This window comes from Manihot esculenta, chromosome 4 (genome assembly GCF_001659605.2).
Source record: "Manihot esculenta cultivar AM560-2 chromosome 4, M.esculenta_v8, whole genome shotgun sequence".
Classification (NCBI taxonomy): domain Eukaryota; kingdom Viridiplantae; phylum Streptophyta; class Magnoliopsida; order Malpighiales; family Euphorbiaceae; genus Manihot; species Manihot esculenta.
Window position 1 is genome coordinate 680,893 of NC_035164.2, and position 22,621 is coordinate 703,513.

Below are 22,621 nucleotides of genomic sequence, written 5' to 3' on the forward strand. Positions count from 1 at the left end.
TAAATATTGTGTATCTTAATTTTTTATTTTTATAATTTAAAAAGATAAAATTAGTTATCGTATCTCCTTACAATCTGGCTGATATCTCCCAATGAATAAGAAATTTCACGATTATAGATCTAATGAGTATTTATTGATTGTATTATTTAATGATAATTTTATGTGAAAATTAAGTCTATTAAAAAAAAATAAATTTTGGTGTTTTAAACACCGCGTGTTATGATACTCTAACTTTTATTTGTACACATGAAACTTGCATTTCATAGCTTATAAAATCTTGCCACGTAGCCCTATTAACAGTCGCAACCTATAACACAATTATTGTACTCTATCACTTTACCAGTTTATCATTTATATTAGGGTGTTTTAAATATTGAATTTATACAGGTTGAGACCACTGCAGAAAATTAATCAGAATGAAAATTTTCTTGCAAAAACAAGAAAATGGCACTAGAAATCAATGTGTCGTATGTAAAGGAGATAAATTTTTCCATATCTTATTTAAATTTATTTTCAATTTAAAATTACTAATAAGATCTGAATAATTTATAAATTTGAGGGATCAATTTAATATTTTATATGTCCTTATTCAGAACTGACATATCAATCTAAAATAATTTGTAATTTATAAATAAATATAATTTTTTATAACATGTAATTAATACTCTAAATTAATTTTTTAATTTAAAAAAATTCAATGCATATTATCATAAGGAAAACTCAAAATGGTATACTCAGAAAGTGAAACCAACCCAAGAGGTCCTCTTAATTTCAATCTTATTTTATTCTTATTCAGTTTCATTTGATTTATTTAGTTCAATAAGATTTTCTTATTTATTTTTTTACCTTTTCTTTAAAATATAAATTTCAATTTTTTTTCTCAAAATGGAAATGAATCTAACTTATTCAGTTTTAGTTCAATTTTATCTAATTTCAATTAAATATGTGTTTAATTCGATTCGATTCAAATTCAATCCAAATTTAAGCGAATCGATTCAATTTTGGTTATCAAAGCAGGCATTCTATCACATTTCTAAGTTATTCAAATCAAAATTCACAAAGCATTTACTGATCTTGGTCTACGAGGAATCGGTTTGGCTTAAAGTTTGGCAAGACGATGTTTATTTTGATACTGCTGCAGAATCTGCTAGCTATCCTTCCTTCTACTGTTGTAGTGCTGCAGAAACTGTAGAATTCTTACTTTTGTAAGAAAATTTTCAAATGAATTCTGTTAAAATCATGTAAAAATCAATTTCTTTTTAATACAAAAAAAAAAATCTAAATTAAAAACTATTGAACTTTTCGTTCCAAACAAAAAAATTGTCAGAAAATAAATCAATTTAATTACATTCTCATGATATTCTTGATTCCAAAATGGAGTATTAATGTGGAAAGATGGCATGAAGCATGAAGGTTCCTTGCGGTGGCTTGGTGCCATCAGAGAACAAATATAGTCCCCTGCAATACAATGAATATGCTGTGTATGATCCTGAACATGTACTGATACAACATCTCAGTTGGTGTTTTCTTTACCATCCCACATTCATTATCAAATCTGAAGAAAATGTCGAGCATATTAAACATTAATTCATTTTACACGGACTAATATAAATGATTGAATTGTTTTGCATATCAAAATAACTAGTCAATTTGATATTATAACCTAATCATATTCACATCGAGATTTTCAACCTTCATATCTTTTCTGGGAACCTGCAGACAAGAATAAAGCTCTCAGTAGGAGCAAGTATGAGGAGAAGGATGCGTGAAGGATACAGTAGAGCCATAAGCAGGAGGAAATAGTTAAGTTAAAATAGGATTACTTTGGATAAATTACTATTTTCCCCTAGACTGTATCAAAATCAACACATATTTTCCATTTTAAAAAATCAATGGTTTAAACCTTATACTATAACTTAATCAAAATTGACAGTTCCACTATCCAATTTTCCTTTAGTTGTTCTGGGTTTATTTTCCTTATACTAATACAGTCAATAGAATGACAGATAATTGAATTACTAAATGAAAGGATCATTTGGCAAACAAATAAAATCATTTAAGATGGAGAAGAAGAAACCTGGTTGCACCATAAGACCTTTCCTTGCACACCTAACAGAGCAGACTCCATTAACACCTGCAAAGAATGCAGTAACTGCAAGGGAAACCTTAACATCTTCCATGTCTTTTCCCTTCATTTGAAGAATAAATTGAAGATAATGATAAGCTACTACACAGATTTAAAACAAGTTGAATGCCTATTGAAAAGTTTCACTTTCTTGTGTTTTCAGGGACATCTTACCAATATATACTTAATGGATACTTGTTCCATACTTATGCATTAGCATGAGATTGATGCTCGTTCGAAACTTCAAAATGGCGAAACATTTTGTAAGAATGGATGCTTACATGTTAAAACCAAAAACTCATAAAAAGCTATACTAAGAATGAACTACTCCATACAAATTGCTTTAGTTGATAATAAAGAAAAACTCCCATCAGAAAAATAGTGAAATCAACAGTATCCAATTTAACAAAGAAACCACATATTGGATCAAATCAGATGATACAAACTCTATACAAGCATGCCTGCCAAAAAAGGTAACTGTAGTAGCTGTACAAGAACTAATGAAGGCAGAGTGCATCATCCTGCAGCATCTTTCACAGTTCAAAACAATGGCAGCATATGCAGCCTTAGATTCTGGCTCAATAATAGCAATATCCACAAAATGGATATTCAATTTTCAGCAGTCCACCCTAAAAAATGCAAATTAATAAAGGATTGTGTAGATATGATAAACCAATTTCATAGGAGAAGATTAAGATTTCCTTTTCTTTTTCATGGGGTAGTGGGAGAGAGGTTTGTGGGAAGTTACAAATTGCTTTGAAGCGCTGTATAATTCCCATTGCTGCAAAATACCAAATGAGTATATCTAGCTGTGAAACAATCAGCAACATACATTAGTTTTCACAGCAGAAATTGAAGAATTTCAGTAAGTGCATGTTTGAAACAATATAAGTCTATTAGAGTTGAGATCTTGAAATCTTGTTCTAGACTTCTAGCCAATTTTACATTTAGAATCACCCTAAACTACCTTGGTACAGAATCAAAATATGAAACTGAAATCTTCAACTGTATTTGTTTCAACTGTCTTGAGGAAATGATAACAATTACAACAACTCAAAGATTTAAGCCTAAACAAAATATCCAACTGGAAAAATTCATTGATAAATTACCACAGGAGGAAACTTGAATTTGTCCGAAATGAATGGTATTAACTGTGGAGAGTTCACCAGATCATGATAAAAATCAAACTCCGCTTCATAATCATGCAGCTTAAGCTCATCCTTCTGATTAGTATGATAATGGTGCTTAGCCAAAGTGGATTTTCCAAATCCAAAAACACTCACTTTGTCACAAATCCCTGCTGCTAACATAACAGCTTGGAACCCAGAAGAGTAATGAAACATGAAACCATCATGTGCAGAGTTCCATTCATCCAGTGACTTCCCTGTCTCCTTGACAAACCGTTTCAAGGAGTAATATTTCACAATCCTTGCACACAACATATCGAAACGCGGATCAGTGACAATCAAAGGTGCTTTATGAGACAAATTGCAAATGGTATAGTCCAAGAAATGCACTGGTTGACAAACATACATAACCATGGGGACATTAGCCCCATATGGGTGACAAAAACATCCCTGTCTCATGGCACAAAGATGCAAAATATTGCTATTTACAAAGGAAATATTAGTTTTAGACCCAACATGTTGCTCAAATCTCTCTGTCCTGGCATTGTTCAATCTGATTACAACCTCATGACCATCAATTAACTCTCCATAATCTTTTTGCAACAGAATCCCACTATTCCCCACCACAGCACAAGAACTATACTTCTTGTTTGAACCCATCAATCCATTATGCACATCAATTGGATTCTTCACCAGCCCTATCAATTCATTAATTATATCAGGTTGATACCTCTTGGCTCTAGCCCAATCATGTAATACCCTCCTAAAATCTAACCAATAACGATAAAACTGAGGTGACTTGAGCATTACAGGAATGCCCCTGGAAGAGCTAGCTCTGCTATCATGGTGATTGAACCTTCTCCAAGTAGCAAAAGTTCTATACCTCCCTTTACTAGCAAAGTTACCTTCTAGCAACTGTTCTATTTCTTGTCTTGCTTGAGCTTCACCTATATCAATGGCTGCATATTTTAGCAGTGTAGTATTGAAAACTGGGATTGGAGGAGGTTGGACTATTACATTGGATTCGAGCTCGATTGAGCTGAAGAAGCCAGCGCCGCCGCCACGGCGGATTAGTATCCGGCAGCTGATGGTAATAGCAAACACAATCAGAAACAGAATGCTAAAGAGTGGATGGACTGACCTTTTCATTGGCGCAATGAAATCGGCAGCCTGATTAGTGGGTATCTCTAAATCCGACCACCACTACCACCGGATGTGCAGACTCTGTGGATACCCCAATCAGATCCATCTTCACATTCAAGAATTTTTGGCACCCAAGTGTGATAAAAGATCAGAGAAATCAAGAAAGTGGACTAGGACATTGATGGGTAAGTTTATAAATTTTCAAGAACAATAACACTGATTGACTAAAAGCAGAAACTTTCCAACTTGAACATAAATATCACTACACTCTCAATATTTATAAGAAAAATTTAGTACCCAAAAAATAGCTAGAAGAAAGATGGAAAAATAGGAGGTGCTACAAGGAAGTGAAATAGTAATTGCAGATGGGAATGAAAGTTGGATGAGCTGATTGGTAAAAGAAATGGGAATTTCATGACTTGAATAGCTAAAAAAAAGACTTAAAACTTGTGGGTGGTGATTGAGACTGATACTGAAATGGAGAGGAGATAAACCTTAAGATCTAAAAAGAGAAAAACTGGGTAATGGAGGATTTTTGTGCCAGTGATGGTGGTAGTGGTGGTGGTGGGACATGAAGAGAGGTAGGGTAATATATATATATATACATCTGTGTGTGTTGATGATGAAAAGAATAAAGTTTTAAAATTTTTTTTTTAATGAGAAAATGTGTGTGTTGATTCAGGGCAGGCTGCTGGTAGGGTTTATTTATCCAGTGATGGGAAACCCAATGAGTTTTCAGGGGGAATTTCAAAGCTGTGGTGGTGGGATCTTGAGTGATTGTTATTTGGGCAGTTTTTTTTTCTTCATTATTTATTAAATATTATAATTGTAATTATTATTGCTTTATTTACCAAAACATTATACATAGAGAGAAAAAAAATGTTATATTGAAAGTTTTAAAAAAAAAAAGTGATATAGTCTCAATTGAATAAAAAGAATACTCAAATTAATTATAAAAATATTTATTTTTATATACATGAAATTTGAAAAAAAAAAGATTTTAATAGATTATTGAAGTGTCATATGTACATGTATATAAAACAAGTTTTGTGGGTGTTGTGCAGGTTTGCATTTATCTAGAAAATGTTGCTATCACTAATTCTGCTAACCAATTGCTATCAACCCTATGTCAATGCCTTATTTATACTCGCTCTATTTAATAACCTATTGAGATAAGCATCATAGTGGCTAGTAGTAGACGTCAACTTATTTCACTTTTTTATTTTATTTTTAACTACATTAAAAATATTTTTTATTATTATTTTTATTAAATAAAAAAAATCATAATTAATTAACTTAATTTATAAAAAAATTGGTTAATCTAATTATGTTAAATAATAGTACAGACATCTCCTGCAATTAATAGCATAATCTTGATAGATAAGAAGAACAGTAATTTTCCAATTCAAATGTAAGCTTAAATCTTTCAATGGCACACACACATCAGACACCGGAGATGATACTCTTTTTAAATTTACATTAAAGAGCTTCTCAATTAAAATATATGCTAAGAATAATTTATACATTTTAATAAAAATTTATTATAATTTTAAAATTGTTAATTTTAAATTGAATAGATATATTCAAAAGAGTGTAAATAAACCATTTCTCCTATAATGTGTCAAATATATTTTTTTATGAAAAATAAAATATTTATATATATAATTGCATCTTTTGTCACACTCAATATTTAATCTCACTAGTTTAGCAAAATAATTAAATATTCGTAAAACTGAAAACTATTAAATAAATAGTATTAATTACTTTAATACAAGTGGAAATAAAAATTATTTAAATTAATTTTATTTTAATTATTATACATTTTAATATTCAACTTGGCATATATATATCTAAATATATGATAAATTCATTAAAATTATGACACGTGTACTTAATTCAGTGTTTAAAATACTCATCATTTTTAGTTTGACGGGACGGTTTCAAGTATGATTTGTAGGATTTTATATTGAACTTCAACATCGCTAATTTTATCACAATCCGCAGTTAAAAGTTAGGTCTCTCTCATCTTCTACTATTACATAGTCTTAAATGTGTCATAAACAGTATTAAAGTAATGTACTTGACAGACAAAATTTGTAATGATTTGAGATTCAGAAAGAGATATGTTTTTTGGTATAAATGAATAAGTTTAATCTGAATAGTTCACGTCTCATTCTTTTATTTTTTTTTTCTTGTACTCTAATAATATATAATCGTTACTCGGGTGTACCTGTCTATCCACTATCGTCAACCATTTAATTCTCTTACGGCACTCGTATTGATAGGGTCGTAGCATAGTTGGGTCTACTCCCCTACTCTTCATCACGTTAAATAAATTGAATTCCTCTTTGATGAGTATGAGCCCCGGTCAATTCGGTCTGCTTTAACCATGGATTGGATTGTGTGTTAATGGACTAACTTGTATGGTGGGTTCTAATAGGTTTTGGATCTAATTCTCATATAATGACTCGATTGCGGTTTGAATAGTCCAATGGTCATCAATATATATTAGTCGATTTAATATCTATTAATTGACTAATAAGTCTGTGAAAAGCTATCATGTCTCATTTCATGTAACTCATAGTAAAAATATTCAAAATGACTATAATATATATACCATTATATTTTTTTCATCTCATTGAAACCCCGCTTAGCCGTCCTAAAAAATCTAAACTTCATTTACTACCCTTAGAATCAACCTATTGATTCTTTTTTAAATCAACCACCTTTTTAAATTTAGATCATATCAATTCTGAATTTCAATAGTATCAATATAAAAATATTTTACATGGATTGGGTGATGTGCATACATTCATTGTATCCATTTCATTAATAAATAACTTAATTGGTAAGTTTTTTTTAAATTAATTACATTATATATATTTTTTGGATGTATAAGAAATTTTTTTATTTTTAATATAAATATAATTTTGGGTCCATAAATAGTTCTGTGCTGCCTCAATTCAATTCTTGAGTTGCTTAACTGTGAGGCTCCAATTGTTATTTAATAATTCAAGATACCCTCCAGTGATTACTTAACTCTATTGCCTTATTTAAGTAATAATTATTAAAATAATCCAATATACATGGATTTTATTGAACGTTATAATCGCTTTGATAAAAAATAAAATTATTATAATTATTAATATGTGTAAAAAAATAAAATTTATAAAAATTATAGAAAGGATAGTAATTAAGTTAGGTGATACATTATTTTTTCTTTCACCTCCACCCTCCCAAAAAAACATTCTCATCTTGAAGATGATTGGGTGATTTTTTTCTTTCACCTTTCCATTGATTCTTCGCAATTCAAATACAAAAAAATTGAGAATAGAAGATGATAGGGTGATTTTGTACGATAGATTATGACCTTTAGAAATTTGTTGCTATTCAAATAGGTATTAATTGTGTTTATTTTTTTAAAAAAAATTTCCGAAAAAGATTAACACAACCAAATTTTATAGTTCAAATGAGATTGGAGAATGAAATTTCTCATAAGTTCTTTAATTTTTAAAATGTCTATTTTAAGTTCTTTACAGAATGGATTAATGGTAGTGTTTTGAGAAAAATGTTGAAAGGTACTTTAGCCTTTTTCATAACAAAAATTAACGCTAAATCTGCCTTCAAATGAATGGAAGGATTAAATTATAATTGGGAGAAAAAAAATAATTTAATAATTTTTTTTTCAAAAAAAATACAGAGATTTTAATAATCCGTAAAAATTAATTTGTAAGGAAAGGAAAAAAGAAAAGGAGAAGCCTTTAGCCCACTTTCATTAGAACCTTCCTCTTCTCCTTCAGTCCTATTAACCAAGCTTGATACCTTTGACATGCCTCCTCCTTAGCATTAACCCAAAAATTTCCAATTTCTAATTCCCAATCTTTTCTTCTAACATCCCTTTCTTCCTCTCTAATTATCAAGCCCATCATCAAAATTTTATCAATTAATCAAATCAAAAGCAGAAAAAAAAATATTCTAGGGTTTCTGAATTTTTCCCATAAATTTCACATGCGATCTCCTGTTGATTGATCAGAAAACTCAGCTAAGAATGTATAGCAATTTCAAGGAGCAAGCTATAGAGTACGTAAGGCAAGCTGTACAAGAAGATAATGCCGGTAACTACGCTAAAGCCTTCCCTTTGTATATGAACGCGCTCGAGTACTTTAAGACCCATTTGAAGTACGAGAAGAACCCTAAGATTCGGGAAGCTATAACCCAGAAATTTACCGAATATCTTCGTCGGGCTGAAGAGATCCGGGCTGTTCTCGATGAAGGTGGCCCTGGGCCTGCATCAAATGGCGATGCTGCTGTTGCTACCCGCGCCAAGACTAAGCCTAAAGATGGAGAAGATGGTGAGGATCCGGAACAGGCCAAATTGAGATCTGGATTGAATTCGGCGATTATTAGGGAGAAGCCAGACGTTAAGTGGAATGATGTGGCTGGACTTGAGAGTGCGAAACAGGCGTTACAGGAAGCTGTTATTTTGCCTGTAAAGTTCCCCCAATTCTTTACAGGTGATTTTTATTCATTCCTTTTTCTGGAGTTTTTCCTCTTGTGCTATATGCAAGGTTGCATTGCTATAAATGGGCTATAAGTGCATTGACATATACTTTCAAGACTTAAGTTGTTGCTTAATTTTACTTAATGACCTAATATAATAATCATCTATCAATAACCTAATAATAATCATCATACATAATATATAAATTTTAAAATTGAAACTCATCCTGTAAAATCTTCTCTTTGAATTCAAATTGCTCTAAGAATACTTTAGAAATTCACACTATCATAGTTCAGGTGTATCATGATGTGTTATGGATGGTTTTCACACTCAGGGTACCACAACCATTTTCTGGTAAAGTGTAGGTGAAAATCAGGGGTTGTGAGATTGTATGGTTTTTATTGGCTTGCTGCATTGTACTGCCTGCAAAAATGACCCATAGCACTTTTGTTTTGCTTTCTTCACCTTTGAGTTTATTATGCTTCAAGATATTGCAAATGAGAAAATCTTTTGAGGACTTCTGAGTTTGCCTTAGGTGAACTAGTTGAACTTCCACTGAAATATTTGTCCGGCTGCCATCTTGGCAGCATCGTTTTATCTTGACACTTGAGATTGTAAATGGGAATAGTGGCATACATAGTCTGTCATGTTTCATATTTTTCTTGGGCAAGGTTTTTGGAATTTGGATATCTAAGGTTCTTAATTGGTACACGAAACAGTTAGAATGAAGGCATAGATAAGTCCTCTTGTAGTTGATATAGCTCTATTTTTGCTGTTCTTTTTTGTAATCCATGTGTTACTTAGGAGATGGAGTTCAGTGAGTTTTGTAGCTATTCTGTTTATGACTAATTGTAACTTCTCCGTTAACATTTTGAAATAAAATCTTGACTAGCTTTATTCAGTTAATTCTGATATTTCCTTCATTTGCTCTATCTTTTAGGGAAAAGACGACCTTGGAGAGCTTTTCTTTTGTATGGGCCTCCTGGAACTGGGAAGTCTTACTTGGCCAAGGCAGTTGCAACTGAAGCAGACTCGACTTTTTTCAGGTTTCTATATCACAAAGAGATTCTTTTACTTTAGCTGCCAGAAGGTTAATTTCAGTCTTATCATCTTCCATATTTTGTATACATTTTCTTGTGAGCAGCACTTCACTGTTTTGTTTCCGCTGCTACATTTTCCTTTTTCTTCTCTATGAACTTATTATTTCCATAATTCCATATATCTATAATGTGGTCCGCTATGTTCTTAATTAGGTTGCAAGTTGCTGGATTTTAATTATCTTAATTCTTTTTTCTATATAGTATTTCTTCTTCAGACCTGGTTTCAAAGTGGATGGGTGAGAGTGAAAAGCTTGTGTCAAATCTTTTCCAAATGGCACGTGAAAGTGCTCCTTCGATTATTTTTATTGATGAAATAGATTCCTTGTGTGGCCAACGTGGAGAGGGCAATGAGAGTGAAGCTTCAAGACGAATCAAGACAGAACTTCTTGTGCAGATGCAGGTATGCCTTTCTCCTTTGTTGGCGTGGTGAAGAAGCATATTGATCTTTTTTTTCGTTTCTACTAAAAATGCTTATATTTTACCCTGCAGTTCATTTTACCTTCTTCTACTATATTCTTTCTGATTGATATCTTCATACTCATCAACTGTGTAGTAAACAAGCCTTTGAGAGGAATTAAAAAAAAAAAAGTTCTTAAAAATGTCCAGTTTATATGAAATTCTCATGTTAGTGATGCTGAAACAAGAAGGTTTGTTGAATACAGATTCAGTTTGAAAATGAGATTTAATCTTATCTAGGAACCCAATTGGCTTTGATTTATCTTACATAATACCAGCTACCACTTCATCTGTTAGAATACTTGGTTGTAAGCAATGTTTACTGCACCTGTCTGATCATAATGTCAGATGAGAGAGAGGGTTGAGAGTTGAAGGTCCAAATTACAACAAAATAAATTATATAATATGGCAATCAAATTAAAAGATATTAAATTTTCTTTCACCGAATTAATATGAATTTAAACATTTTTAGAGCTTGAAGCTAGAGTTTTATAACAAAGAAAATAATTTTAATAGGGTATCAGTTAACATAAATGTTAAATTTGGTCAAAACCTAACTCACCCTAAAAGCTAGCTCAAGGGGGAGGAGTGCCTATAGCTCGTATAAGGAGCACATTACCCCTTTGTACAACCGATGTGGGATTCAACACACCCCCTCACATCCAGAAATTTAATGGTGCGTGACATATTTATAGGAGGGCTAACATCGGATGGGGAGGCTCTTAAATTTGGGTCAAGGCCTAACTCACTCCAAAAGTTAGATCAAGGGGAGGAGTGCCGATGTCCCATATAAGGGGCACATTATCCTCTTTCCACAACCGATGTGGGATTCAACAATAAATATTCACATTGCAAGTTTAGAAGTTTGGGAGAGAGATAGAGAGGGGATTTTATTACATACACATGCATGTTCTCTCATTACCTTTATGTTTCATGTCCTTGAGCCCAAATGTTATATTCCATACCTATTGCTAATTAGCTTCTTGTGGTTTTTTAAGAAAAGGCTTGGGGCAGCATTTATTTATTTCCATTGTATGCGAGAATCATGATTTCACTTGATACTGGAAATAAAAATGATCTTCCACTTTGCCTGGGCTGGGCTGTCAATTGCTCCATCCTGCTTCCTGTGTTGAATTGTTTTGTGGTGATTGTTTTGGTCGCAAGGAGTGGGATAGTGTATGAGCTCATTAAATTGAACTTTGTGTTATACATTAGTATGTCTGTGGGCATTTGCTTGTTTCATCTTAGTACCTCTTTCCCCTCATCACTTTCAACCAGGAACATCTTCCTAGTTTCTACTCTCAATTTGCCTTGGAATAATATTTTCCTATGCTACTGCCAGTTAATGTCCATGTGATTGCAGCATATCAAGTGGATCAACAAGGGTGTGAATGAGACTGGGGATGGCTAGAGCTTATTTCTTTCTATCATGTAAACACCCCCAATGCTTGCAAGAAAATTGATGCTGTTCTAGATTTTTGAAAATAATTATAATATTTAACCTTTCCAGAGTTAACCTTGCTTCAAATTGCTCTGCAATTTCTTTTCAAGAAGTAACTTCTGGAAGTAATCCCTAGTGGTTTGTGTCACTTGTTCTTAATTGTTATTAATTGTTGTCTTCTGTTGCTCATCATGCTGTCTTCAGCTTGAGCACAGTTCCTAAATTGGGAAATTACTAGGTAGTGTAGATACTGCTCTGAGGACCTAGAAGATATTTGATAGTTGGAAATTTTTATTAATAAAGACCTGATAGCATGCTCAGCTCAGGGCCTCCAAAAAATTATAATTGTTGTTGAATTTCTGCTGTTGCATAATTTAATTGACTAGTTTTTTAGAACGTGCAATGCACATTATTTATACTCATTATTATAATTGTAATTTATTATTTTATAGCTAATATAATATTATGATGATATATCCATTTTTAATAATTAATTGAATTTAATTATTTACTATTATAATATATTATTATAATTGTGATTTATGTAGCTTATTAATTCTAAATAAAATCAGAATATTATTATCTTTTTAAACCAATTCTTTTAATTGCTATAGCCTATTAAACTTAATATTTTACTGTTATAAACTATATATTTGTTATCAATTTCATTATTTCCCACATATATATATAAACATTCATTATATAATGTGAGTTTTTCTAATTAACTCTGAAATTAATTTAAAAAAACAATTTATCCTATATTTTAAATTTGAAGTATAATTATAAATAATTAAACATTGAAAAGTATTTTTTTAACAACTTAATTAGTATCTCCTTCCACTTTTACTTAAATATGAATTATAGATTACAATTTTTCTCTTGTTTTTATTTTTTAGTAATTTTTTTTGTTATCATACATTGAATTCGGAGGTTAATTTTTCTTTTTCACTTTTTAATAGCTTTTTCCAAAATTTTCTAATTTTTTAATTAATGAAATTCATATTTTCGCACTATATAATCTCTTTTTTTTATTAAGCATGATTGAGCAAACCTCTAATTTAATTTATACTTTTTAATTGGATTAAGTTATTTTTTGATAAAATTATATCCATTAACAATGCAATTTGAGTTTAAATATAAAACTCATCTAACTAGTTACAATAAAGGTTTTTTAATTCATAACTTTTAAACAGATTTGAATATTTAATAATTAAATTTATATCCATTTATAGAATGGAGTTTTAATTTAAATAGGAAACTCCTTTAACCAATCAAAATAATTTATTAATTTTTAAATAAATATACTAAATTTCTACTTTTAGCCAATCTACTTAAGGGTAATATGTAATTATTAAAGTTAACACTGTCTCTTTTGGGAAATCCCATTATTCCCCCTCCTTCCCATTCTTCCCACATTTATATATATATACTATAGATGAGTGGATATTCCTGATGGCAATTATTCACATGTTTTAATGATTTAACATGTGCACTTCTCAATCATCAAACAAATGTGAACTAGCTTCAAGCATTTTTCATGTATAATTCTTGGTCATTCTGCTGACCAGTCACGTTATTACAGTGTTCTGTATGCGCAAAACAAATTGTATAACCTTTTTTTTTCTATTTCAAACTAATAAGGCTTGCTTCTGACTTGTTTTCTTCTGTTGATGTTATTGTTACATTATTGTTCTTTGCTGCCAACTGCCAAAATGTTTTATGATTAACTTTTGTTCTTGTGTTTATGTATTGATATATAGGTTGGGTGATCAATTTAAAATTGGTCTAAATTGTTTTTTTGCACCTCTTTATATGTCAGCTTTTATCTGTTCCAGTTGATTGATACTGTGAACTCTTACACTAAATCTATTGGTCTAAATTGCTCTTTTACACCTCTCACATCTCTGTTTTTAGTCAGTCTAGTTGACTTGATGCTATGATGTTTGAGTTGTATTGGATCTAGTTTTCTTTTACATTGAATTCAAATTGAACAAATCCAACTAATAGATTTATGAATATTTTGTATATTTATTTGGGAATAAAGTGGATCTCGTTCTCCTTATATTTTAGGGTGTAGGAAACAATGAACAGAAAGTTCTTGTTCTTGCAGCAACAAATACACCATATGCCCTGGATCAGGTAAGAGCATCATGAGTTAGTTTATTTAACTTTGGATCACTGGGACCTAATCTATAGCACTACAGGCCATAAGGCGACGTTTTGACAAGCGTATATATATTCCTCTCCCAGATTTGAAGGCTCGGCAGCACATGTTCAAAGTATTAACATTTATTCTTGGAGATGACTTCTATTCAATAAGTTTGGCTTTTGACCTTCTTTGTACTATTTGGCTGAGTCCCAAAAAATTTTGAACAGGTGCATCTTGGAGATACCCCTCACAACTTGACTGAAAGTGATTTTGAATTCTTAGCTCGCAGGACTGAGGGCTTTTCGGGTTCAGATATTTCTGTTTGTGTAAGCATGATGCCGATTGATATGCTATCAATAATTTATTTTTCAATTCTACATCTGGTGATATTTTAAGAAGGTTAACACAATTTATGTTTTTGGGCTTATATTTGACTTATTGACAGGTCAAGGATGTCCTCTTCGAGCCTGTTCGTAAAACACAGGACGCAATGTTTTTCGTAAAGACTCCTAATGGTATGTGGGTGCCATGTGGACCAAAGCAACCAAATGCTGTCCAAATTACCATGCAGGAGCTGGCACAACAAGGACTAGCAGCCCAGGTAATGATGTAGATGTGCTGGATACGAGATACTGATTAAAATTAAAATATAATTTCTACTGTTATTCTTGCAGATGAAGAGTAAGAAAAAAAAATCTCTTAACTGTTTTTCTAAGAAAATATGGTTTAGATGTTTAGAAATAAAAAAAGCCAGCATTTTTCTTTAACTTTTGCCTGCTTGTCCTTAAAGTAACTAAATTAGTGATGATGCCTGATTAATGTTGCTGCAGATCCTTCCCCCTCCTATCACAAGAACAGATTTTGATAAGGTACTTGCTAGACAGAGGCCAACAGTGAGCAAAGCTGATTTAGAGGTTCATGAGAAATTCACAAAGGAGTTTGGAGAGGAAGGGTAATGAATATGATGATACGATTGATCCATACTCATGAGTTCAACTGCAATGATTTGTAATTTAGTTGTTACTGCTGGGGTTTCAATGAATTATTTAACTTTCTCATCAAAAGGGGAAGCTGACTTGACTTTCCCTTTTGTACGATGATGGGAAAAAGTGGATTGGGTACTTTGTTAAATTGCTTGTTTCAAATTGTATAAAGAAGTGTTTTATGGTGTTTGTTTTAGTTTATAAGCTAGTCTTGTGAGTTCTAAAAGTAAGCCTATTTGTTATGAGCTCAGTTTATAAGTTAAAAAAAGTTAATGATAAATTAGAGGTTATTTTATCATTTTAATTTGATCAATTATTTGTATATGTACCATTCATTTAATTATAAAATTTATCATATACTTTATTTTTTTAGTAATATTAATTATAATTATGCAAATAAGTTATTTTAATTAAATATGGTAATTATTTATGAGTAAACTAAAACATACTTTTTTTTGTCACCTAATTTTTATAAACATAAATTTTTTAATTATATCCATTTTAAAAATATAAAAGGAGTAATAATTAAAAATTTAAATGCTTGTAAAGATAATTAACACAAGAAATCATTGCAACTGATTAAAGTATAATTGGAAAAGATGTTGGTTGAGCTCTTTTATTATTATTTTTCATTTTGTTGTTTGTGCATAGCATACATTTCACTAGTGTTGGAGTCCTTCCCCCTTGTAGCCCTGCGGTGTGGAGTTGTATGGTGGAAGGTTTGATTTCAACCAAGTTATTGTGTATTTTCGAAGGCTATTTGGTTATGTTATGAATGTAATCTTTTATTAGTATTTTGTTTTGATGCGAATCAAGAAAGGTCCTCGAAACTAGTTGAAGAACATGAGTAGTTGTTATTCTTGAATTTCAGTTTGTGATTGCATATATTCTATTTCAATCCCTGGAAGAATGAGGCCAAAAGATCTCTGGGAAAAGGAGAAGCAAAGGCTGAGTTTTGCTTCTATTTTGACAAGAAAGCAGCCACCACCATGGCCGCAGCAATGCTCTCTATGTGGATGAACTTAGCCATCTCCATATAAAACCTCATCATTCTTTCGCCAAACAATCAAAGCGCTAAGGAAAAAAAAAAAAAAAAGGAAAGGAGAAAAAACGTTATGCAATCATGTCGGATCTGACAATTTATTTTATGCAATCCTTATATATACAATAAATTGATTTTTAATATTGATTGTGATGAAATTCACATGTATCCAACATATCAATTATTATAATAATTATATAAATAATAATTATATATTTCGCTCAAGTTCAAACAATAAGGACAATAATAAAATAGGTTAAGAAAAATTTACTATATATCATCTATTGGGAGAAAATTTATTAATTGTTTTCTTAATTTTAAAAAATATATTAAATTTGATATTTTTAAAAATTTAATAATTAATTATTCTATTAGTTTTAATTATTAAATATATTATTTTTTAGTCTCTATAGTTTAAAAAAACTTATTAATCGGTTTTTCAGTTTTATAAAAAATCTATTAATTAGTTTTTTTTATCGGAAATATTTTAAATTTTTTTATAATATTTAACGATTAAAATTAATTTATATAATTTTTAAAATATCAAAAATATTTTAATATATTTTTTAAAATTGGGAGTTCAAATTAAGATATTTCTCATAACAACAGTTTAATAATAATGTTCCCATATGCTAAAGAGAGATGCCATTTTAGCTTCTTTTGTGAATAGACAAAAAAATGAAGAATATTTTCATGCATATAGACGATAACGAAGAAGCTAATATGCCTCAAACAAACAGAAACTCCATGCAGTTACCAAGTGATGTCTTGAATCTTGTAGGCTTTCTCTTGTTTCTTCAGCTTGGTCCTCTGTAATATGTTTTTGACCCATTCTCTTCCTCAAAAACCTGGTATCACCCCCCCCCCCCCCCCCAACTTTTCCCTCTTTAACGCTCAAAAAGCTACATAATATCCGGCATGATCAATTACTATAATAAAACAATTATATATACAAAAATTGTATATGTATAGATTAAAAAGGCTCAGATGATTTATGATGACAAGGACAAAGATAAAATATAATCAAACCGGCTTTGGAATAATGCACAGTTGAGATTCTTGTATTCTTCATTTTGGCTATAAAATGGGCATGCTTCTAATTAAAACTCACTGACTTTTTAGCCATTATCATTCCTTCTTCCTCTCAAAAATATGAGAATTTATAAACTTTTCACTCTTCTCCTGTTTACCACAACTCTGTTAGTTCATGGAGCCATCAGCAACAAAAAGGTAGGACTTCAAGCTCAATGGATATTCGCATTGCAGCTAATTTCTGCATAATATTACAAAAAAATGAAAAGTAACGATGAAATTTACGGATCAAATTGTGAAAAAATAGTTGGTAAAATAAATTATCAACTGACCATATTTAATACCGACCACCGAATTACCGACCGTGTATGATTTCTTGATTCTTTTTTGCTTTCAATAATGTGCAGCATTATATTGTGTACATGGGAGAAAACTCCCAATCCCACCTTTCTTCAGAATCTTTGAGCAAAGCAAATCATAAGGTTCTTGCATCAGTCACCAGAAGGTAAGACTATTGACTTAATTTTCAGCTTTCATTTGCTTGCTTTGATTTACTCATGTTCTATGCAATATTTTCAGTTTCAAAGAAGCACAGGGTGTAACACTTCACCATTATACTAAAAGCTTTAGAGGCTTCTCAGCCATGCTTACACAAGAACAAGCTCAGAAACTTGCAGGTGCTTCTAATTAATGCTGAAATGGACATGTCTGTTAAGAGAGCACATTGATGTATAAAAACTGAGTTTATTTCACGTTCTGCAGAAAGCGATTCGGTTGTTTCTGTGTTTGAGAGTAGAATGAATAAGCTGCACACTACACATTCATGGGAGTTTCTAGGAGTTAGCTCCCTTCATCAATATAACAACCAATTGCCTGTGGCCTCATCCTCTTCGGACATCATTATTGGTGTCATTGACAGTGGTAATTCTATAATTTTTTTGTTAGGTACAATGACTTGCCATTGAAAATATAAAAAGTTGGAGGGTCATCATTAAATTTTCACATTTCTATATGAAAATTTAAGGGCACATTTTTGCGATTTTTAAAAGCTTTGGGGGCCATGGCCTATCAATGCTCTTCCTAGTTCCATTCTTAAAGGTAAATATGAAATTTGCAGGAGTTTGGCCTGAGTCTGAAAGCTTCAATGACAGAGGGTTAGGCCCTGTGCCTAAGAAATTCAAGGGAACATGTGTTCCTGGTGAAAAATTTTCATCAGCCAACTGCAACAGGTATGGTACTAGATAGATTGCCAATGTAAGATGATAGATATGAGTCCAACAATATGAATTGGATTTGGATTTTGCAGAAAAATCATTGGAGCTCGATTCTACTACAAAGGATTTGAAGCAGAAAATGGACCTCTTGAATCATTTGGGGCTACTTTCTTTCGATCAGCTCGAGACAGTGATGGTCACGGATCCCACACTGCTTCAACTATAGGTGGCAATCTGGTGTCTAATACTAGCTTATTTGGAATGGCCACAGGTACTGCAAGAGGTGGCGTACCAAATGCAAGGCTTGCAATCTACAAGGCTTGCTGGTTCAATCTTTGCAGTGATGCAGATATTCTTTCTGCTATGGATGATGCAACTAATGATGGAGTTGATATCCTCTCCCTTTCTCTTGGTCCTGACCCTCCTCAGCCTACTTACTTTGAGGATGCTATTTCTATTGGAGCTTTCCATGCATTCAGAAATGGGGTAGTTGTTTCTTGCTCAGGAGGGAACTCATTTTTCCCAAGAACTGCAACCAATGTTGCTCCTTGGATCATCACTGTTGCAGCTAGCTCTCTGGACAGAGAATTCAACTCTAACATATATCTTGGAAATTCAATTGTTCTCAAGGTAAAAATCTCACTAATCCAATCCTAGACCTTCCTTCTCCAATTCTCAATTTTTGATTTAAGCTTTGTATTTCAGGGTTTTTCTTTAAACCCTCTGAAGATGGAAACCTCTTATGGGTTAATCTCTGGAAGTGATGCAGCTGCACCTGGAATTCCAGCTAAGAATGCAAGGTACATGGCTTGTTTTCTGGGTATATATTTTTTTTTGGACTGAATTGTGATCCGATTTGAAAAGTTTCGTGTTGCAACTCGAATTGAATGTAAGCGGAAGGTGGGGCTGTTTTTCTGCCCTCAATTATGTGACATTTCGAAAAATATACTGGGCTTAGACCTTCATCTCTGATTTGACTGTGTACGTAAACCTTACAATCAAGCTATGTTAAATTTCTTGAGACAGTGCGTATTCCTAGTATTGTGTGTTTGTTTCAACAATACATATATGTTCTCTAGATCTGCATTAGTTTATTCATTGATTCTGTGATTCTCACCTGAGAAATAAGAACTGAAAACTTGTTCTAGTTAACAGCATCAACTTCTCCTTTTTCTCCCTTTCAGCTTTTGCAAGAACAATACTCTAGACAACACCAAGATTAAGGGGAAGATTGTGGTCTGCACAACTGAGGTTGTTAAGGATAACAGAAGAGAGAAAGCCTTAACTATACAACAAGGTGGTGGTGTCGGAATGATACTGATTGATCCATTGATTAAAGAAGTTGGTTTTCAGTTTGTAATCCCGGCCACTTTAATCGGACAAGAAGAAGCACAACAGCTCCAAGCATACATGAACACAGACAAGTGAGTTCTGTAGCTTTTTGCCTGACTAAACAATTCATAGTGTAAGAGAAACAAAGGGTCTCAATGAGACGAAATTACTACAGGTACCCTACTGCAAGGATTGCCCCAACAGTAACAGTCCTGAACACTAAACCTGCTCCAGAAATGACTGTGTTTTCTTCCCGGGGACCAAACATTGTAACTCCAGATATTATTAAGGCAAGTCATATGATATTAATGACTCTTGAGGTGGATTAACGTCTGAACAAGTAAATTTTGTTTCAGCCGGATGTTACAGCTCCAGGTCTGAATATTTTAGCAGCATGGTCTCCAGTAGCAGCTGATGCCACAGGTGGACGTTCAGTAAACTATAACATAATCTCTGGAACCTCTATGTCTTGTCCCCATGTTGCTGCAGTTGCTGCAATCTTAAAATCTCACCAACCTTCTTGGAGTCCAGCAGCAATAAAGTCTGCAATAATGACAACAGGTTGATTCTAACAATACTGAAAATGTATCAGACAATTTCCAATCAATGTCTTAACATTTTTCGACTTGTCGGTGCAGCTACAGTCATGGATAACACTGGAGAAGTGATCAAAAGGGATCCGAGTGGCACCCCGACAACACCATTTGACTATGGATCTGGACACATAAATCCAATATCAGCTCTAAATCCTGGGCTAGTTTATGACTTCAGTTCCTATGATGTAATAGATTTCCTCTGCAGCACTAGTGCAAGCCCTGCACAATTAAAAAACCTGACAGGACAACCAACTTATTGTCAGAATCCTACAACTCAATCCTATGATTTCAACTATCCTTCAATTGGAGTTTCCAACATGCATGGAAGTGTATCAGTTCATAGAACAGTTACTTATTATGGTGAAGGGCCAAGTGTTTACACTGCTGAAGTAGATTATCCTGATGGTGTCGAAGTTAGAGTTACACCGTCTGCACTCAAGTTTACAAGGGCAGGAGAGAAAATGTCTTTCAGGATAGATTTTAAACCTTTCAAGACAAGTAATGGGAATTTTGTATTTGGGCTTTTGGTATGGAGCAATGGTGTCCATAAAGTTAGGAGTCCCATTGGCCTCAATGTGCTTTCTCTGTAGAAAAAATTTGATTCGTTTTTAATTATTATTGCCTATGATTTCTATATCTATAAATGTTTTGAATATATCATTTAGCTTCTGAATTAAATCAAATTAAACTATATAATTTTAATTAATCAACTTATATTGATATAAAAAACTAATTATAGGAAAAATAATAATTCGTGTGCATATTTTCAATCATCACTGTATTAAATGTTTATTGCATTAGTTTATTTATTATATCTGTTGAATAATTAACCTGGTACTCCCTTCATTTACTCGTATATATTTTTTATATGATGTTTGATGACAATTGGGCTCGGGAAACTACGGACATGGTTAAGCCCACACTAAAAAAGTTGGGCTTAATTCTATTAGGATCTAACGTATGGGCCTACTCCATGTATAAATCTTGGACTTGCTTTGACAAGTCGGATTAGGTGCAGGCCTACATGTAGAGGACTGGTCACGAATAACCCATTAGTTTCGTGGGACAACAAACTCTGTAATGTCCGAGATTATATCCACCTGGCATCGGATAGAATTAAATGGCCACATGACCATAGGAAAGGGTGTAGTACGTCCATACATATGGCCGGCATAACTATGACAGAAGAGTATGAGTACAGAATGGCGGTTACACATCATTAGAGGACAAAAGAGAAAATGAATAAAAGAAAGCAGGGGATAGGAAAAAATTAAACTTACCAAAATACACTCTAAGCCTATCTCTTATTGGATCTCAGACATCAATTGATGCTGTCTGTGGGGATGAAGGAGACGAAAGAGATATTTTCATCACCGGAGTTTTCATTCTTATTTCATCCAAAGATCTACATGGTCAATCATGGCAAAAACTATACTGAAAAAATTCCAAACGACCTGAGCTTAACTCAGGAAGGTCCACAGTTCTCGTTTTCTAGCTCAACCGCCCCAGTAAATCAGCAATCCATGTTGTTTAACCCTTCAACAAGCTCAGCCGGGACCGTACCCGAACTACCCTATTTTTGATCAAGAACTGCAAAGTATGGCTCTCCAGTTACAGAATACTGCCTACTGGCCAGATGTTAGAGTAGAGAGTGTTAGTGTATATGCCCTATGCCATTATCTTGGACATTTTTGTATGTCGTTTTGGTTATTAATAAAAGAGGTTTTTATCATTATTATTTGTTTGCATGTTACATAATAATGATTATCATCCCTGGTTACTTATTATTATGTTGATAATAATAAAATATAACTGGTATGATTATTGATTGATAATCATGAGATGATTATGCATATGTTGATATAATTCAATAATCATAAATACTTGTTAGAGAACAAAGTATTGGATGGATCCGCATTGAGATCACTACATGGGTCATTGTCATAAGTGAATTTCAAAATAGTTATGTCTTAATCCTTTGATTTGAGATTGTCATAGTTTCCAACATAAGGACTATTATGTTTTGACATAACCAAATGTTGTCTTTAATCGGACAATCATAAAGGTTATGATTGAGCATGATAGAAATTATGTAGAGGATAATGAACAATCAAGATAGGATTTGTCCCTCTTTTTGAGAGAGATATCTTCTGGGCCCCTCGATAGTGTGATCAATATCATTTGAATTTATTAGTCTACTTAGAGATCGAGAAATCATAAGTTTGAACATTATAAGTTTGACATTGACCATGACTTATGTTCAAACTAGATATCGTGTGACAATGGTATTAATTCATGTTTTATTTATTAGGTTTTATTGGACTATTGATCCTCATATTAGTTGGGTAGTTATAATGTCTTGCTAGAGGCCACTTATTGC

General features: G+C 32.4%; 3 protein-coding genes across 8 annotated transcripts; 2 read left to right on the plus strand and 1 right to left on the minus strand.

The window, feature by feature from the left end:
* Nucleotides 1–1,519: 1,519 nt before the first annotated feature.
* LOC110612910 (beta-1,6-galactosyltransferase GALT29A) lies at nucleotides 1,520–5,153 on the minus strand. 6 transcript variants are annotated; one of them, XM_021753763.2, is made up of 4 exons: nucleotides 3,235–5,153; nucleotides 2,300–2,366; nucleotides 2,078–2,189; nucleotides 1,520–1,713 (listed from the first exon to the last, which is right to left on the minus strand). In XM_021753763.2, exons 1-2 carry the CDS (start codon nucleotides 4,399–4,401, stop codon nucleotides 2,310–2,312), a joined length of 1,224 nt encoding a protein of 407 aa, XP_021609455.1. In that variant the 5' UTR covers nucleotides 4,402–5,153; the 3' UTR covers nucleotides 1,520–1,713; nucleotides 2,078–2,189; nucleotides 2,300–2,309. The 6 variants fall into 6 exon arrangements, with proteins under 6 accessions (XP_021609455.1, XP_021609457.1, XP_043812091.1 ...); XM_021753765.2 differs by having other exon boundaries at nucleotides 1,520–1,555; nucleotides 1,664–1,713; nucleotides 2,078–2,366; XM_043956156.1 differs by having other exon boundaries at nucleotides 1,520–2,189.
* Nucleotides 5,154–8,146: 2,993 nt separating this feature from the next.
* LOC110613580 (protein SUPPRESSOR OF K(+) TRANSPORT GROWTH DEFECT 1) lies at nucleotides 8,147–15,221 on the plus strand. Its single transcript, XM_021754790.2, has 8 exons — nucleotides 8,147–8,909; nucleotides 9,837–9,942; nucleotides 10,198–10,396; nucleotides 13,964–14,032; nucleotides 14,098–14,172; nucleotides 14,270–14,368; nucleotides 14,488–14,643; nucleotides 14,873–15,221. Exons 1-8 carry the CDS (start codon nucleotides 8,444–8,446, stop codon nucleotides 14,996–14,998), a joined length of 1,296 nt encoding a protein of 431 aa, XP_021610482.1. The 5' UTR covers nucleotides 8,147–8,443; the 3' UTR covers nucleotides 14,999–15,221.
* Nucleotides 15,222–17,169: 1,948 nt separating this feature from the next.
* Nucleotides 17,170–20,861, plus strand: LOC110613412 (subtilisin-like serine-protease S). The gene is made up of 11 exons (XM_021754513.2): nucleotides 17,170–17,297; nucleotides 17,507–17,604; nucleotides 17,679–17,776; nucleotides 17,862–18,020; nucleotides 18,217–18,328; nucleotides 18,406–18,943; nucleotides 19,019–19,113; nucleotides 19,498–19,737; nucleotides 19,821–19,935; nucleotides 20,002–20,206; nucleotides 20,284–20,861. Exons 1-11 carry the CDS (start codon nucleotides 17,220–17,222, stop codon nucleotides 20,829–20,831), a joined length of 2,286 nt encoding a protein of 761 aa, XP_021610205.2. The 5' UTR covers nucleotides 17,170–17,219; the 3' UTR covers nucleotides 20,832–20,861.
* Nucleotides 20,862–22,621: the final 1,760 nt, after the last annotated feature.

Coding starts and splice junctions, on each gene's coding strand:
- LOC110612910 (XM_021753763.2), bottom strand. CDS start 4,401: ATGAAAAGGTCAGTCCATCCACTCTTTAGCATTCTGTTTCTGATTGTG. Junction 2,367..3,234: donor AATTCAAGTTTCCTCCTGTG/GTAATTTATCAA, acceptor GCCATTTTGAAG/TTTCGAACGAGCATCAATCT.
- LOC110613580 (XM_021754790.2), top strand. CDS start 8,444: ATGTATAGCAATTTCAAGGAGCAAGCTATAGAGTACGTAAGGCAAGCT. Junction 14,173..14,269: donor CTCGGCAGCACATGTTCAAA/GTATTAACATTT, acceptor AATTTTGAACAG/GTGCATCTTGGAGATACCCC. Junction 14,644..14,872: donor AACAAGGACTAGCAGCCCAG/GTAATGATGTAG, acceptor ATGTTGCTGCAG/ATCCTTCCCCCTCCTATCAC.
- LOC110613412 (XM_021754513.2), top strand. CDS start 17,220: ATGAGAATTTATAAACTTTTCACTCTTCTCCTGTTTACCACAACTCTG. Junction 17,777..17,861: donor ACAAGCTCAGAAACTTGCAG/GTGCTTCTAATT, acceptor CACGTTCTGCAG/AAAGCGATTCGGTTGTTTCT. Junction 18,329..18,405: donor TCATCAGCCAACTGCAACAG/GTATGGTACTAG, acceptor TGGATTTTGCAG/AAAAATCATTGGAGCTCGAT.